Below are 19,440 nucleotides of genomic sequence, written 5' to 3'. Positions count from 1 at the left end.
CTGCGGTTGTGCTAAAGTAGCCTACTGTAAAAAAAAAAAAGTGTATCCCCTGTTGCGGGATCTTAGAACTTTTACCACAGAAAAGTGGAGATTCTTTGAAAATGTTCCCTTTCCTTTTAAGCAGGTATTTAAACTTCAAACATCTGGAACAAATCCAAAAAGCAGTAATCATGTGAGCTTTTTCTCTGTATATCTGAGAATTCCTACTGTGTGTGGTCACGAACGCATCTAGTCCACTACAGAATGTGCTTGCTTTTCTTTTGCTTCTCCGCGATAAATACTTTTTTCACATTGTGTTCTTCATGTATTTATTGAAAAACATACCTGCGGCAGGGGATGCTTTTATTTTTTTATGGGGGAAGTGTCTTGCTGTGTTGCACTCCAATTGACAACAGACAGGGCGCTGTGTGTGACGTGGTCGATCCCCGAAGCCGATGTGGCACATATTTCAGCGCTAAGAAAGTTCAAATTTTTCAACTTTGGCGAATAAATGAATTTGCACCGTGTAAACTCTCGTACTCGTCCGCGTGCAGTACATTGACTACAATACAATCGCGCCACCTGAAACGCTTCCCCCGCTTTTGGTGACTTGTCACTCGTGTATGTAAATCTGACGTTAGTAGGTTGTTTTCTTCTTGGAGATGTGTGTGTGGTAGCCCAACAGGTTATTTAACATGGGTGATCTTTTCGGAACAGAAGCACCGTACCGGATCGTTCTGGCCCCAAATATTTTACTGGCAAGTAGTTCGGGTCCGTTCCGGCCCACTTTCACCCCTGACTGTAGGTGACGCTTTTTAGGCTGGCGTCAGTGGTTCTTCTTTCTCTTCTTCTCCCTTTTGATGGTTGTCTCAGCATTTAATTCCCATTTTGGCTCATTGCAGAAAATGAGGTGCAAAATGGTAACTTTGACTCATAAACTGTGATGTGAAACCGCTTATTTCAAGCCTTGATGTCCATAAACAAAATGTCATTTACAAGTTTACAGAGTATTTTGACTTTGAGAAACTACTAATTACTGTACAATAAAAGGGTTAAATGTATTTACACAGTATATGCCCTCTGAACTAAAATGGAGTCAAACAATGTGGTTGTGGGTTTGAATTTCGTTGCAGGCCTTCCTGAGTTGAGTTGTCACGTTCTGCCCTTGCTTGTATGGTTCTACTCCAAGTACACCAACTTCCACTCAGATTCCATAAACATGTTTCCCACGTTAAATAAAGACTCTTAATTGTTCTTTTGTGTGAATGTAAGTGTGGATAGTTGTTTGCCTGTATGTGCCGTATAACTGGCTGATGGCCACCAGTCAAGGTATCCAAAGAAATTGTCTTATTATATGATACATTTTTGTCATATCCTCTAATGGTGTCCTATCATAGTAAGACAACAAAGTAGACTATGCTGCCCCCTAACAGTGCACATGTGAACTGACGTTCTTTGCATCACTTATGGTCATGTATTATCTCGCCTCAACACCTTTTTGCATGCAAACCCATTTTCAAAGCTGAAGATGGATAGCTGAAGCCAATGTGAAAGCACACCACGTATAGCCTATAAATAGTTTATACAGATTGGTGGCTTGGACTTTTGCCTATAAGACAATTTAACTTAGGAAGTGAGATTTCTTCTACACATGCGCACGCGCGCACGCACACGCATACACACAGTTCCCCAGTTCCCTATATAGTGCACAGAATTCCCCCACTTGTGCTCGATTTAGTGTCTACAAGCTCAAACCTCAATCTTGTCCATGCAGGATTACTGGCTGTAGCAGTAAATTGGTCTGAAGCTGCGGTGCACTGCAGGAAACTTGATTGCTTCTGCTTTTCTTTGTCATTTCAGCAAGAGTTACCGAATATTGAAATGGCAAGAGTAAAGGAGTGAGGCATTGTGAGGGTGTCGTAAAACCAAACAATTTACCCCCGAGTACTGCAAAAACTCTACAACAAGATGCCGCTAATTTACCTTGCATCCCCCGGGGTATTTAGTCCACGTTGTTTGTCTTCTCTGATCCTCCACTCCACTACGACAGCCATTTTCATTCTTCTACAGCTCTACACAAATCCCCTTTCCAGCTTGAGAGAGAACATGTTTACAGGCTTATTTACTCTTGGAAAGAGGCATCTTTTTCATTCTTTTCAGCTTGTTTTGATGGTGGCCATTTGTGGTTTATATACAGTATGTTGGAGAATTGTCTTTGCTCTCAGATCACGCTGTGAAGACTGTTTGATCCATGTTGAAATACAAAAAAAGAAGAAGAATCATCTTTTTTTCTGTGCATATGCACACATCAGGCATGAGCATGTGGGAGTGTCAAGGAACATGATCCACTAATGAGCTAGAACACTGTGGCCATACCATACTGTTCCTGCAATAGTGTCTTTGTTGGATAAGAAACCTACTACCTTTGACCCTATCTTAAATGGAGAACATTCAAATAATTATTTTTCTTAATTTATAGAATAGTCTCAGAACGCTGAAATGTTTTATTGATTAACAAAACAGTTAGGAGAGACGACCTTGGCCATTTGCGCCAGTCCAAAAAAATGTTCTAAGATAGCGAAATGGTGAAAAAAAAAAAAAATAGTATGCAAGTTGCCTGACTTTGGTGCAAGCAATGAAGGTTCCGTTCCCACTCACTGACTGTGTGAATGAATGTATGTGTAAGTGGTTGTATGTCTCTCATGTGGCATGAGATTGACTGGCGACCATTCCAGGGTGTAGTACGGCATTCGAAGTCAGCCGAAATGGGCTTCAGCTTAGCCGTAAAAATTCTAATAAAATTTTGCTTTGATCCCCAATCTGGTTGAGGGCAAAACTGGTTGGATGGAAGAATTAGATATACCGATAAAAACTATCACCATAAATGCCTCGAGAGTTTACGGTGTGCTCATTAAATTGAGAATACTTTCATACTACGGGGTTCGAGTTAGGATTGCTGTCTGATGTAAATCATGCATTACCACCATGATAATTTTTATTTATTTATTTATTTATTAACATTATATTTTATGTTCTTCTGCATGTTTTGTAAAAAGTTTGCCTCTTGTACAAAGCAAGTGCGTCCACTATTGAGTATGTCTCTTTGTATTAGAGAGGAGTAACACGCACGCGCACACACACACACAGTGATAGGACAGCCAGTCACTGTCACTTTGTGTTAATGAACAATTCCCTATATCCTTTAGAGGATCGAGAAAAGATATTTCTGGTGAATTGTGTCACGCCGCCACCAGAGTGGCGGGTCATGCTTTTATTTTCACAGTCAGGTTCCCGGTTTATTTTGAAAGTACTAACTCTCATCTCACCCCAGGTCACTTGCCCTTCCTGCAGCCTCACTGATTACCGGTCCACGCCCATGATCACTACCACCTGTTCCCAATCAACCTGGACATAAAAGCCACCTGAATTCTCCTCTCAGTGCCGAAGTGTCACATCTCAGTGCATGGAAGCGTCCTCACAGTCCTTGATCCACAGTCCTTGTTTGATGTCCTGCCTTGCCTTGTTTTGCGCCCTTTGTTTGCCCCTTGTTTTCCTCCCTGTTTTTGAGTGCCCTTTTTGTATCTCCAGTTTGGAGCTCTTTTTGTTCAGCCTTTTTTCCCTCTTTGAGAGGTGTTTTGAGTTTCGATCAATTAAAACTGCAGCCTTGTTGGCCAACTGTCACTCTGCGTCTGAGTCCTACCTCCTCGCGTCGTGTCAGTACACTTCGGCCAGCATGGACCCAGCGGAGAAGTTGGAGGCTGCACTTCGGCGACAGGCCGCCCGCCTGTCGCACACGGAGGAGGTCCAGCAGGCTATGGTCACCCGGATGGGAGAGCTCGCTGGACAGGTGCAGGAGCTGGTGAGCCACCTGCAACACTCCTCGCCGACCGTCACGAAACCAGAGACCGCTGAACTACCGATCCCAACTCCAGTCGTGTCCGGGGCTGGTTTGAGATTGGCTCCCCCGGAGCGATACTCGGGAGACCAAGGACATTGTCAGGCATTTCTGACCAAATGCGACATACACTTTGAACTCTCGCCACAGGCATTCCCCACGGACTGTTCCCGCGTGGCCTTTATGATCTCCCACCTGACGGGACGAGCCAGAGACTGGGCCACCGCGGAATGGGTACGGCACTCCCCGACTTGCTCAACTGCAGCCGGGTTTAGCAGGGCACTTCGCCTCGTGTTCGATCCAACCAACATGGATCGGGAGAAGACTCGAGAGCTTAGCAACCTCAGACAAGGCCGAGAATCGGTGAATGATTACGCAATCCGATTCCGAACTCTAGCGGCCAAGAGTGGCTGGAACGACACAGCCCTTTTTGACCACTTTTTGAAGGGGCTCTCGACAGCCATGCAAGAACTCCTGCTGCCGGTGGACTTACCTGGCGATTTGGACTCATTGATCTCGCTGGCCATCCGCACAGATCATCGAAGGCGAGATCTTTTGCAGACCAGCGGACATCATCGGGGACACGGCTCCGGATTCTTCCGGCATCCAGAAGCAAGAGGTCCCCCGCGAGGTGCACCTTCCCAGTCGTCCACCGCGGGAAGGCCCAGCGAGAGTGACGAAGAGCCGATGCAGCTGGACCGCGCCCGATTGTCCCACCACGAACGCCAGCGACGTCGTCAAGAAGGGCGATGCTACTACTGTGGAGAACAAGGCCATTTGGTGGTAGCTTGTCCTGCCAAGAGGGGCTCTCCGGTGAGTACCGAGACTCACAAACATGTCAAGAACCTTAAACTCACGCAAGTCAAGATTTCCTGCAATGACCTTTCCACAGACTTGCTAGCGCTCATCGATTCCGGAGCGGACGAGAGCCTCATGGATTGGGGTCTGGTGGAAAAATTGCAGGCAGGCACGGAGCCACTTACCACCCATATGAGGGCCAGGGCGCTCAATGGGAAAGACTTATTCCTTATCACGCATGTCACAGAGCCTCTTGAGATCCATATTGGACAGCACCGAGAACTTCTTCGCTTCCATGTCTTCCGTTCCCCATCACACACACTGGTCCTGGGTCATCCCTGGTTGCAGTTGCACAACCCCCGCATCGACTGGCGATCGGGGCGAGTCCTGGACTGGGGAGATGATTGTGAACACCATGAGGTGGAGCGGCCAGCGGCAGAGGCACCTCCCGCTGCCATCCGACAGGTGTCTCTCATGAATGACCAGGATTACCCGGACCTGAACACCGTTCCCACCTGCTATCATCCTCTCAGGGAGGTGTTCAGCAAGACCAAGGCCATGTCACTTCCCCCACATCGATCCTATGACTGTGCGATCGAGTTGATTCCTGGATCTACCATCCCCAAGGGGAGATTGTACTCGGTTTCGGGTCCCGAACGCAAGGCCCTAAACGAGTACATAGACACTTCGTTGAAAGCCGGACTTATTCGGCCCTCGTCATCGCCAGCTGGAGCCGTTTTTTTCTTTGTGGGCAAGAAGGATGGCTCATTACGCCCTTGCATTGACTACAGTCCCCTGAATGAAATCACAGTCAAGAATCGTTATCCTCTGCCCTTGATGTCTTCAGTATTCGACCAGCTCCAGCAAGCCAAGATATTCACCAAACTGGATCTCCGCAACGCCTATCATCTCGTCCGTATTCGTGCAGGGGATGAGTGGAAAACTGGCTTCAATACTCCCCGAGGCCACTACGAGTATTTAGTCATGCCATTTGGACTCACTAATGCGCCAGCGGTTTTCCAGGCCATGATTAATGATGTGCTCAAGGACTTCATTGACCAGTTCGTATATGTGTATCTTGACGACATATTGATCTACTCACCGGACTTGAAGACCCACCAGCACCATGTCACCCAGGTCCTGAAACGCTTGCTAGAACACAAGCACTATGTAAAGGCTGAAAAGAGCCTTTTCCATGCGGATACCGTCTCATTTCTGGGATTCATCGTATCTCCGGGCAAAGTCGAGATGGAGCTGGAGAAGGTCAGCGCGGTCAGGGACTGGCCCACACCGGAATCCAGAAAAAAAGGTTCAACAGTTCCTGGGCTTCGCCAACTTTTATCGACGCTTCATCCGCAACTTCAGCTTCATCGCTGCTCCACTCCATGCCTTGACCTCGCCACAGCAACGCTTTGCCTGGACTCCGGAAGCCGACGCCGCATTCAACAAACTCAAGAAACGTTTCACAGAGGCTCCGATACTCAGAGTGCCCGATCCTACCCGCCAGTTCGTGGTTGAGGTAGATGCCTCCAATCTGGGCGTCGGAGCCGTGCTATCCCAAAGGAGCCAGGAGGATGGAAAAGTGCATCCCTGCGCCTTCTTGTCCCGGAAACTCTCAAAGGCCGAGCGCAACTACAGCGTAGGAGACCGAGAATTGCTGGCGGTCAAGGTCGCCTTGGAGGAGTGGAGGCACTGGCTGGAGGGCGCGGAACACCCCTTCATTATCTGGACAGACCACCGCAACCTGGAATACCTACGTCAAGCCAAGAGACTGAACCCACGACAGGCCAGGTGGTCGTTATTTTTTAACAGATTTTCGTTTTCTCTGACCTACAGACCCGGAAGCAAGAATGTTAAAGCAGACGCTCTTTCGCGTATTCATGACCCGGAAACCACAGCAACTGAACCTGAAACCATCCTGCCTAGAGACTGCATTGTAGGAGCCATGTCCTGGCAGGTTGAAGAGGATGTCAAGGAGGCCCTCCAAGACACGATCGTTCCAAAGGAGTGTCCACCACGACGGCTGTACGTCCCGGAGGGTCTACGAGCACAGGTGATCGATTGGGCACACACCTCTCGTCTGTCTTGCCACCCAGGTACTCGCAGGACCCTGTTCGTCGTCGCCCGGAAATTCTGGTGGCCTTCAATGGAGACCTCGGTACAGGAATATGTAAAGGCCTGCCCAGTCTGTGCCCGAAATAAGGCTTCAAACAACCCCGGATGGGTCTCCTTCAGCCACTGCCAATTCCCTCAAGACCCTGGGCTGAGATCTCAATGGACTTTGTCACTGGACTTCCCACATCACATGGTAAAACCACCATACTTACAGTCGTTGATCGCTTTTCAAAGATGTCCGCTTCATTCCATTGCCCAAGTTACCCTCCGCCAAGAAAACAGCAGAGATAATGATTGACCAGGTATTCAGAACCCATGGATTCCCGCGACACATTGTGTCCGACCGCGGGCCCCAGTTTGTTTCTCGTTTTTGGAAAGAGTTTTGCAGAGCCATAGGTGCCAAGGCAAACCTGACCTCAGGTTATCACCCAGAAGCCAATGGACAAGCAGAGAGGCTCAATCAACAGCTGGAGACCGGACTTTGTTGCTTGGTCTCCCAAAATCCGTCCACCTGGAGTAAAAACCTTGTTTGGGTTGAACTGGCTCATAACTCGTTACCCACCTCTGCCACAGGAATCACGCCGTTCAAATGTGTGCACGGTTACTAGTACTACCCACCTTACTTCGCGGACCTGGAGGAGGAAGCCTCAGTTCCCTCGGTACTCGCCATGGTCCGCCGGTGCCGCCGAATCTGGTCAGCAGCTCGACTGGCACTACAACGTCAAGGCGACAGGATGAAAAGAGCTGCTGACCGGAGGAGGAGGGCCGCGCCTCAATATCAACCAGGTCAAAAGGTATGGCTATCGACGAGAAACCTTCACCTAAAAGTACCTTGTCCAAAGTTGGCCCCTAGATTCGTGGGGCCATTCCCGATCGCCAAGACAATAGGTCCAGCCGCCGTGCGCCTGCGCCTGCCTCGATCCCTCCGCACCCACCCTACCTTCCACGTGAGCCAGGTCAAGCCTGTTCAGGACAGTTCCCTGGTCCCGCCCGAGCCTGCGCCGCCCCCTCCGGAGATGGTGGAGGGGGGCCCAGTCTATAAGGTCAGAAAATTATTCCGGGGACACCAATACCTTGTTGACTGGGAGGGTTACGGGCCTGAAGAAAGGCAGTGGGTGCCCGCCCGATTCATTGTAGACCACTCCCTCATCGACGATTTTTATGATGAACATCCGGAGATTCCTGGGCCGTCGAGAGCCGGCCGTTGAGGGGGGGGGGGGGGGGGGGGGGGGGGGGGGTACTGTCACGCCGCCACCAGAGTGGAGGGTCATGCTTTTATTTTCACAGTCAGGTTCCCGGTTTATTTTGAAAGTACTAACTCTCATCTCACCCCAGGTCACTTGCCCTTCCTGCAGCCTCACTGATTACCGGTCCACGCCCATGATCACTACCACCTGTTCCCAATCAACCCGGACATAAAAGCCACCTGAATTCTCCTCTCAGTGCCGAAGTGTCACATCTCAGTGCATGGAAGCGTCCTCACAGTCCTTGATCCACAGTCCTTGTTTGATGTCCTGCCTTGCCTTGTTTTGCGCCCTTTGTTTGCCCCTTGTTTTCCTCCCTGTTTTTGAGTGCCCTTTTTGTATCTCCAGTTTGGAGCTCTTTTTGCTCAGCCTTTTTTCCCTCTTTGAGAGGTGTTTTGAGTTTCGATCAATTAAAACTGCAGCCTTGTTGGCCAACTGTCACTCTGCGTCTGAGTCCTACCTCCTCGCGTCGTGTCAGTACACTTCGGCCAGCATGGACCCAGCGGAGAAGTTGGAGGCTGCACTTCGGCGACAGGCCGCCCGCCTGTCGCACACGGAGGAGGTCCAGCAGGCTATGGTCACCCGGATGGGAGAGCTCGCTGGACAGGTGCAGGAGCTGGTGAGCCACCTGCAACACTCCTCGCCGACCGTCACGAAACCAGAGACCGCTGAACTACCGATCCCAACTCCAGTCGTGTCCGGGGCTGGTTTGAGATTGGCTCCCCCGGAGCGATACTCGGGAGACCAAGGACATTGTCAGGCATTTCAAGCCACCTGAATTCTCCTCTCAGTGCCGAAGTGTCACATCTCAGTGCATGGAAGCGTCCTCACAGTCCTTGATCCACAGTCCTTGTTTGATGTCCTGCCTTGCCTTGTCTTGCGCCCTTTGTTTGCCCCTTGTTTTCCTCCCTTGTGGAGCGCCTTTAGTTGTCCCTGTTTTTGAGTGCCCTTTTTGTATCTCCAGTTTGGAGCTCTTTTTGTTCAGCCTTTTTTCCCTCTTTGAGAGGTGTTTTGAGTTTCGAGCAATTAAAACTGCAGCCTTGTTGGCCAACTGTCACTCTGCGTCTGAGTCCTACCTCCTCGCGTCGTGTCAAATTGATGCATTCATGTGAAATTTGGGCTGGCAATATTTTAGTCATTAAATTTTACTAACTCATTGTAAAATTGATAGCTTTGTGTAAAATGTCATTTCATGGACTCGTTACAAACTCAAATGCTGGTACATCATAGAGCTGTAATGCCAGATGTAATGGATTGTCCATATTTCATTAAGAAAATAACTGAAATCTAACTTGAAAAGCCAATGATGCTAATTGTTCCAGATATTAAAAAAAAAAAAAAAACCTGGTTCCCTACCTCCTCTTCTAAACAAGTGGTGAGCAGATGCATTAAAGCCCTGCTGAGACCTATACCTGCTTTTGAATTATGAACTAAACTTGGGAAAATGGCACAAACTATTTTTACGAGTTACAGTTACAGTGCATTTGTTTCTGCGGGGAACTATGCAGTTTCTTTTATTGCCTTTTTTTTTTTTTTTGTCCCAGATGTAACTACCATACTTTCAATAGCTTTTTCCTAGATCTAATTTTTAGTCTTCATAATATTCACATTGGGCTTAAATGTAAATGTGTTTAAATGCTAGCTAACTTGTTATAAAGAACAATGGCAAAATCATAAAGCGAAATCACCGGGTTGCCAAACTTTATTCAGTCCTTGTCAAATAGCCAAATAGCCCTTTGGTACCAGTGCCAGCTGTGAGGTTTATCAGGCCATTCATTCCCTGCAAGTTTGGCTCGCTTAATAAAATTGCAGCTCGTTATTTTTTCCAAGCCTTTGTGGTGACTTCTTTCGTTCCATCCATTTTAAAGGAAAGCATCTGTGAACAATGACTTTTAATTGTTGCCACACAATGTTCCGTGCAATAAGGCTTGCAGTCTGTGACACTTTCACTCATCTCGTTTCTTCCTCGTGAAAGCTTGACTGATGAGTGGCTGCTGCCACTGCTCAGCGGTTCCTCAGAGATCATTTAATTGGGACCAGTGGGTTCTTGGTTAGGCAGTTGGAATCGTTCAATCATGTCTCATCAGCAGGACCTGTCATAACACTATAATGGTTCAAATTGAGTCCAACCTTACCGAATACTAAGGGCCCTATTTTCATTCCAGCACAAGTCTAGCGCAAAGCGCAGCGCAACTGAGTGCAAGAGTAGAGTTTTCTTTCCTTCGGGATTTTGATAGACTAGCATAGACAGAAATGGCCGTTGCCTTTGTTGGAATGGAACACAGCCGACTCACAGCCAAATGAAGCAGCTCCCCTCATTTTCTTTGAAATCAGGTTAAATGAGGCGGACATAGTGCTTGACATGGCGGAAGCAGAAACTGACTTGCTGGGGTCTGTGCATGAGATCGGTGTGTACTAAGTGGGTTTATACAAGTAAGGTGCAAGATCTCCCCTTGCGGATGTCGTAGGATGCGCATGTGACTTTAGTAGTTGGAGATCTGGCTTCTAACTCCTGATTGTGCATCAGTACAGTCTATCACACCAATTGATAAAGGGCATTTTCCCACTTTCCCAGAACTTCACTCATCTGATTTGTTGGAAAATTGACTATTGGGTGGCTGGGGAGAGGGAAGCCAGACTTCCCTGCTAAAGTTGCTGCTGCCATGACCCCACCCTGGACAATTAAGCAATTAATTAATTTATCAATAAAGTAATCGATCAATTAACAATTTGTTGATTCATTAATAGATTAATTAATTGATTAATTGAAGCAATTAACTGATCAATCAATTACTTGATTTTAACTCAATCAATTAATTGATTTTAAACTCAATCATTTGATCATCAATTAATTAGTTACTTAATTATTGATTACTTATTACTTACTAATGGATGGATGGATGGATGGATGGATGGATGGATGGATGGATGGATGGATGGATGGATGGATGGATGGATGGATGGAAAACAGGTCTACGTTGTGTGGTGGATGTCATCGTATTTCATTCAGAATTATGACATCAGTGTGCATCGAACCCTCTCAATCATTGTAGAAATAAATGCATTGAATGCACAATTCTTATAATGGTTTTTATTGTTGTCTTTAATATACTGTATTTTTAAAAGCAAACAAACCCACATTCCAAAGACATGCATGGCAGGTTAATTGGGCGCTCCGAATTGTCCCTAGGTGTGCTTGCGAGTGTGGATGGTTGTGTACCCTGCGATTGGCTGGCAATCAGTCAGGCTGTCCCCACTACCGCTCAAAGCCAGCTGAGATAGTCTCCAGCACCCCTCACCATCCTTGTGAGGAATAAGTGGTCAAGAAAATGGATGGATGGATGAGCAGAGCCGCTGTGATTGGCTGGTAACCAAGTTGGCTGTGTTCACTCCCACAATGGTTCAAAATGCCCATTTGTAATGTCTGTCTCTGAAAATATGAAAATGAAGAAAAGTTCATCCATGTGCACAGTTCGACTGCACTTTGCGCTAGACTTTCACTGTGCACGAAAATAGGACCCGAAAGCACACGCATGCACACACTGAGCAGGTAAATGTTTTTGATTTTTTTTTTTTCTTCATCTTCACAAACGTGTTGGTCCAGTGCTTGTGGATTCACATGCAGCACCTGCATATTATCTCACTCCCTTCTCACTCTCAGGATCTTCATCTGTTTCTCTTTCCTGCTCCTTATCTTCTCTCTGAAATCATCTCTCAAGCCCTCTGGCTCTCCCTCTGTGGCACTCTCATGTTGCTTTCTATCTCTCAACACCGTCATCTGGAGCAGTATTTGCTTCATTTTTATTTGTCTTTATGGCGCAAAAATAGTACGCAGTGTCAACAACATTTCTGCAACCCAGTCTATACATAAATGTAGGGATGGGCAACTACCGATACCAGGTATCGTATCGGGCCGATACCAGCCTTTTTTTCAAGTTCTCGTGACGCCGACGAGTACAAGTGACCGGTGCCGGGGGGGGGGGGGTGACATTTATTGAGTCCTCCTTGCCTGTAGCTGGCGCTTAGCCAGCAGCAGTTTAACACCATGGCAAATAATGAGGACCACTTCCTGTTTTGACAACAATGAACCCACAAGCATTCTGCGTTTATCACCAAAACTTCACCGGTTTGAAAATACTTCAAAATTGTGAATCCTAAACTAAAAGAGCATTTTTGCATTTTATTTTGAGTGTTAACACTATTGAAGAGTGACTGTGCTGTTTTTTTGTCAAAATTAAAGTAAATATATTTGTTTGAAAATATCTTTTAGTGATTTTTTTTATTTATCAAAATCTACTACAGTGGAACCTCTACTTACGAACGTCTCTTCATACGAAATTTTCGAGTTACGAAACGCCCCAACGGGAAAATATTGCCTCTTGTTACGAAAGAAATTTCTAGATACGAAAGGTAAAAATGCATTACCGAACGCAACATACTTTCGGCTATGGCTATTTCCTACCATAGGTACCTACGAGCGTAAATACTAGATCGGTGTTTGTGCATTTTTCTGGCATCCCATTGGCTTAGAGGAACCTCTACCATAGGTATCTATGAGCGTATACGAGATCGGTGTCTATACAGCGTCCTCATCATTCATCCCGCGGCCCATGAGGTGTTCCGACTTTTTCGTAAATGTATGAACTAACGGCCAACGAATTTGTGCAAAAATTCAAACAATTGGTGATTGATGAAGGCACAGTAAGTTTTTAATTGCGACGAGACGGGCCTTTTTTTGTTTTGTTTTGTTTTTTTAATCTTTTTTTTTTTTTTTTTTTTTTTTTGAAAAAGATGCCTCGCCATACCGGAAGTTTCCATGAAGTTTCAGAATTTGTTTAAAAGAATCGCCCAGAAAAAGTGTTCACCAGTCGGGCGTTTGCTCACTAAGATGATGTTTGCCTTGGACATTTCCGAAGGATTGTTTTAAAAAAAAAAAATACAAAAAAAATAAAAATAAAATAAAATAAAATAAACATCCATGGATCAGTTCTTTACAAAACACCAGGCAAAAAAAAAAAAAAAAAAAAAAAACACTTCTGAGAGAGAGCAACATGAACCAAAGAGGGCAAAAAACGATGAGGACAGCAGTTAAAAAGGTAAATGACCATCATTTTTATTCTTTACTTTATTCTTTGTTTTTTGCATTATGCACAACTCTCATTTATTGTTGCTATAATCTAATTGTAACATGTATTTGTTACATGTTTTGATGCATTCTTATGCTTTATAAAACATTTGTGTCTGAATTTTGGGAGGCTTGGAACGGATTAGGGCATTTACATGGAAAATGCGTCTCTACTTACAAAATTTTCTACTTAAGAACTTTCTTCCAGAACCAATTAATTTCGTAAGTAGAGGTACCACTGTACTGGTATCAGCAGTTGGTATCGGTATTGGTGAGTGCTGAGGGTCTGAGTATCGGTATCGGTCTGAAAAAAAGTTGTATCGAACATCCCTACATAAATGTTTAACAGGCTACTGTTGCAGGTTGGTTTATTTTGAGTTGTGGTAAGGTTAACTCATTTTAGTAGGTTGAATGTGTCCCTTTGACAAAACCCAGACTCCCTCAGTAAAAATGGTCTAGAACCGGCACTGCATTGAGGGCAACAAGACAAATGAGAGTTGAACTAAGTGATAGTGACTGCCAAGTGGCAACCTATATGAAACAAAGCACAGCAAGGCTGAACCTAAATATATTGAGAGAAAGTACAGTACAGTCTCTGAAAATAATCACAGAACACATAATTCAACAGTAAACCATGAAGGTAACTATGTCCGAGTGCCTTCCCCTTCCACAGCCTGTTTTACACCTTATTGTGCTACATGCATTTTGCTTAATAAGCAGTTGCACCACGGCTTAGCAGTAAGCCTGTAAAATAACAGAACATAAAACCTGTTCTGCTCTTGACAAGTATTACTGCGTCAGTTCAATAAATTGTGTATATAGTGGTGTAGTGGACACCCATACAGAAGCAGGAGTGTGGTTTTGCAACACAGTCAAATATGGTGTCATGTTTACATAATACTGTTTTTTATGATTATATATTCTTTACAAAACAATATAGTTTTGGTTCACAATAGTGTGGAATACATTTCAAATTAATAGCTTCCAAAGGTTGTTAGAATAATGAGCAAAATATATTCTACAAAACTCTTTGAAATTTATAAACCGTTGGTACCACATCTAATGTGTTTCATGTACTTGGAAGCCCCAAGTGCCGAAAAGGGCGTGAGCAAAATGCTTCATTCAAGCTCAGACATCTTCCAGCGTGTCGCACACAGGAGACGAGAAGCAATCGATAAAGCCTCATATTTCAAATCATAGTTTGGCGCGCGTGTATGCGTGTGTGTCAGTCCACTCTGTCTATAGCAATGACCGTCTCGTATTATATCTTGATCTGCTGTAATTCCATCTGCTGTAACAAATTGCCACAGAACAACACTCTCTCGCACACGCGCACACAGATTATTATTGCAATTTGTTGAATTTTGATGATGCAATGATTTACAGTTTGTAACACACAATGATTTGGTACACGCAGACACATTCTTGAATGACATACAAATACCAGCCAAATAATACACAAAGATCAACATTTGCTGAACACTACGAACCATTCACAGCACACAGAAGTGCAAAATTGAAAACCCGATGATAGAAATGCAACATACAATGTGAAGGGCAATGCCTCATGACAATTACCCATTTTTTCCTTCTGGAAAATGGGAATGTAGGCCCACTTCTTCAAGCATAAAAATCACACAAGTATGCCACAAGTCATTTTATTTACAGTGTTTCAGTGCACAGGCATTTCTAATGTAAATGTATGTGGGAAAAAATAGGAAAAAAATCTGTCCATGTGCTTTTTCTGAGGCTTCGCTAAATTAAAAAAATAAATAAATAAATAAAAATCGCTACACAGAAGCTTTCACTTTTGATGGGCTGATGTTGACAGAACCATTTTCGGCGAGTACTTTATTAAGCCTCGAAAAATATGTCAGTGTATTTTTTCGAGGGTTCGCTATTAAAAATAAATAAATACATAAATAACAGCTCGTATAAGTCTGAAGTTACAGGTTAGATTTATGTATAACGCCCTTAACTCTATGTGGCTGGATATGCTAGTCCTGGAGGGCCGGTGTCGTGCAGGTTTTGGATGTTTCCCTGCTCCAACGCACCTAATCCAATCAACAAGATCATTGTCAAACTTAAGCAGAGCTTGCTGGTAAGCTGCAGCTGTTGGAGAAGAGAAACATCCAAAACCTGCTGGACTACAGGTCCTCGAGGACCGCGTTTTGACACCACTGTCCGAGAAGGTTGATCTCACTACCTGTTGTATGACAGTACGCCAGTTCCATCCCCATTGTGGTAGTTATTTTAGGAGTCAACATTTCTAAGTGTCTGAGGAGTCTTGTAGTGTTAAAGGGATAGTTTGGATTTTTTGACATGAATCTCCATTTCATTATCACCTCCAGTAGCATGTGATCATCACTGACTTACCCCTGACAGTGTTCTGGTCCGGTGTTGGTCGAGAGGAAAATAGTCCGGCAAGTTGGCCGGGGTCACCTAAATAAAGCGTTTTTCTACTAAAAACAATTTGTGTTCAAAAGAGTGATACATTTCCATACAAAACTCCCTCCGGAAAAAAAGTCAGACTCCATTACCGCCGGGCACTAGTTTTTTGTTCGTTCGTAACACTACGCGGTACGGAGCCCCTAAGGCAGGGGTCTCCAAGTTCGGTTCTCAAGAGCCTGTTTTCCATGTCTCCGCCCTTCAGCACAGCTGAATCTAATGATCAGCAAGCTTTGCAGAAGCCTGATAACGATCCCCATTATGAATCAGGTGGGTTAGTGGAGAGAAACATGGAAAACAGGCTGGATGGGGCCCTCGAGGACCGAACTTGGAGACCCCTGCTCTAAGGTGACATGGTAGGGGGAAGAAAACAACTTTGTGTTCCCTCACACAACAACTTTGCGTTCCCTGCGAGAGAACGCAAAAGTGTTTTGCGAGGGAACGCAAAGTTGTTTTTATCGCCTACCATGTCACCTTAGGTGCTCCGGAAACACTTCCGGGTCATCTTCTATGTGACCAAAAGCGACGAGGACGGAACATTTGTAAACATGAAACAAAGCAGTGGGAAAGCTTTCCCAAAGCGACTAGGATGGAGCTTGTATTTTTCCACTGCTTTGTTTACACGTTCCATCCTCGTTGCTTTTGGTCACATGGAAGATGAGCCGGAAGTGTTTACGGAGCACCTAAGGTGACATGGTAGGGGATTAAAAACAACTTTGCGTTCTCTCGCAAAGCGCAAAGTTGTTTTGCAAGGGAACGCAATCAAAACAACTTTGCGTGCCCTCGCAAAGATTGTGTTCTCTCGCAATCTTTTGCGAGGGAACGCAAAGTTGTTGTTTTTTTCTACCATGTCACCTTAGGGGCTCCGTAGCGCGACGCCCTGTATGCAGCTGATAGACGCGCACTAATCTACAAGTTGTTTGTCTTTTCGAAGGCGGAAGGCGCGACTATCAGCTGTCTGCAGCGCGTAGATCATCTGTCTACAGGGTGACGCGCAGTGATACGAACGAACAGAAAAATAGTGCCCGGCGGTAATGGAGTCTGACTTTTTTTCTGGAGGGAGTTTTGAATGGAAATGTATCACTCTTTTGAACACAAATTGTTTTCAGAAGAAAAACGCTTTATTTCGGTGACCCCAGCCAACTTGCCTATCCCAGTGTTAAATATTTTCACTATTTTACAAGTGTTGATTTGACTCAGGAAAATGTGAAGCTATATAAACTGAAAAAGTGTTGAAATCAACTCTGAATCTATGTTGATGTTTTAATCAACAGAATAGAATGCATACAGTACATTTTATAATAACTATTTCTCTAACACTGTCCTCACTGAATATTTCATGAAAATACACCGATTCCCTGCTGACCTTGGTTTACCTCTTGCACCCTGTTCATGCCTCACTTTCTTGCCATTCAGCCTTTTTTCTTCATGTCTTGTCTCACCAGGCCTGTAGCTTCTGCAAAATGGGCCTGTTTGCAACACCGGAAAGCAACAACTTATCTCCCGCACACAACGCTGGCTTAGCAGAGAGGACGAAAGAGAAGGAGAAGGAGTCTTCACACCATGGAAAATTATACATGACAATAGACACAATCCACACAAGCTCAACTGCTGTGTAAAAAAAAAAGAAAAAAGAGAAAAAAAAATCACTTATCTTCTCGCTACACTTGTCTGCTTTTCTTCATCACTCCTTTCCTTGGTGCACTGCTCCTTCCCACGTCATATCACATCATCTTTAGTTTGTCTGACTGCCTTTAACATTTTGTCCTCGGTCCACACTTACCCTGGACACCAGTGATTATTTAATACATATTTTTTACATTTTCGGCTATCTTTCTTTTTGCAACGTCAAATGCGTTAGTCTGTAAAATCTATCGCCATGCTATCTTTTTGCGTGGATGCAAAGTGTCCAGCATCAAGTGACCTGATTTGATTTGATTGCCGTTTACATGAAACCCCATCAAATAATATTCTACTGAACACATGTTGCTTTAAGTCGATTCATTTTCATTGTTCACTTTTTGCACACCCATCTGTTTTCTACTTTACATACCCTTGAACCATCTATGGTGAGGAGCAATATAAGAAAGCATTACTAATTCTATCATAAAAAAAAGAAAACAATATTCAAAGCTGTTGTGTTTAATCATGTAGAACTGCACTACATCATACTGAAGGGTATCTCCATTATTTAGCTCAAGGAAAAAGTAAATGTAAAAATAAAAAAGAATACACTTCTACCACCACAATAAACGTCATCAAAAAGTGCCGGAGGACATCACAGTTGTTCGGCGTTTGTGTGAGCAGTTTGCATGTTCTCGCTGTGCTTGTGTGGGTTCTCTCTGCGTATTCCAGCATCCAAAAACAATTCTGTTAGGTTCAAAGAAGCCTCAATTGTATGTAGGCGTGAACGTGAGTGTAAATGCTAGTCTGCCCCGACATGTCAGCTTTGTGATTGGGATACGCAACACCTGAGCGAGCACCTCTCATCCAAAATTGTGACACGAAACGGGATAAGTGCTATAATAAATGTATTGATGAATGGACAAACACTCCAGAATCATTTTCAAACTGGAATTCACTGATCATCCTGAATGTTTTTGCCATCCTTCTATAAGCCACCTCCCCTTTCTCCATGCCAACAAAGACGGCGAAGGCTGAGACACGGTCGCGGTGGGCGTAGTGTTGGCTTTTTTGATGTGTTCTTTTCTATTCTCAACAGACTGTGCTTGATCTAGTTTCCCTGTTTCGGAGGAGAGAAGCTGCCTGTTTCTTTGTCTGCAGTGGTTGTGTTCTCTTAGGACAAGGTGGTAGCCAATAAGCCTTTAAAGTCGGAAAAACTCTGGAGTTGTTTCTTCGATTTAACTGTTTTTATTGCATTAGTTGTCATGGAGTGGAATCGGTATATCTTTATAGTAATGGTGTAAACCTTGGAAAAAAAGTATTATATAAATATTTTATTTTTTACCATTATATGAATATACAGTATTGATTAACTTATGTCCTTTAATTGAGTTCCCCACAAAGAGAAATGTTCAAGGAGAAATGTTTCTTTTCTTTTCTTTTTTTTCCATCAGTGAACTTGAGCACTCATTTTAATGGCATTGGTATCAGTGTTGACTTTTTCATGGTAACATCTTTGCTGGTGTTTTCACTTTTTATTGTGTTTAATTGCAAAGTGAGAGGTCTTTGAGTTTTCAGTGCTCATGTGATTATGTTCAAATTTTGCTCCCCTGTTTGCGCTTCATCTGTTTTCAAAGTCCTAAGAAAGATGTAAAAGCAGAAAACAAAGAATGTGTTTGTGGTGCGTAGTTTATCTTTTCTCTCCTGCCTGCACTCATCAAACGAGGGGAAGGAGTGCGGGCTCGATTGGAAAGCAACCTCAAAGGAAAAAGAAGACATTTTGAACGAGTAATGTCTGTCTTTTGCACTAATTTAATAAACCCGTTACTGAAAATTGTCACATGCTGCTTCTGTGCAATTTATTTGTCTGATTAAGAAACATCAACACTACATGACGTGCTAACTAAACTCACCCACAATTACATGGTAAGATTTCAAAGTAAATGCATTTGTGTTCCAAGCAAGCATAAGGTGAGTCCCAGCCACAAGGATATGGTTATGATGTGGAATATAATGTAAATAACATGAAGGCAAGCTGACATTTCATCTGACTCACTGTACCTTCAAAAACATTTATCATTTTAATTTCACATCCTAATTATAACCGGATGATCGACAACCTTGCCAGCATTGAGGATTTTCTTACAGCCCCCCTGTTAGTTATTTCTGGAAATGTCAATAGCAACCATAATGCTGAATAATAATGATACTAA

At 44.3% G+C, this 19,440-nt stretch overlaps 1 protein-coding gene across 1 annotated transcript in view; it reads left to right on the top strand.

The window, feature by feature from the left end:
* Window positions 1-19,029, top strand: part of cdh13 (cadherin 13, H-cadherin (heart)) — a 511,818-nt gene extending 492,789 nt beyond the window's left edge. Inside the window, exon 15 of the mRNA XM_077515574.1 lies at window positions 17,050-19,029. Within this exon, the coding sequence (XP_077371700.1) occupies window positions 17,050-17,057 (8 nt within the window). The 3' untranslated portion in view covers window positions 17,058-19,029. The remainder of the gene's footprint in view (window positions 1-17,049) is intronic.
* Window positions 19,030-19,440: the final 411 nt, after the last annotated feature.

Source organism: Festucalex cinctus, chromosome 3 (assembly GCF_051991245.1).
Source record: "Festucalex cinctus isolate MCC-2025b chromosome 3, RoL_Fcin_1.0, whole genome shotgun sequence".
Classification (NCBI taxonomy): Eukaryota; Metazoa; Chordata; class Actinopteri; order Syngnathiformes; family Syngnathidae; genus Festucalex; species Festucalex cinctus.
Note: the sequence above shows the minus strand (reverse complement) of the source record. Positions and strands in the feature narration are given on the sequence as shown.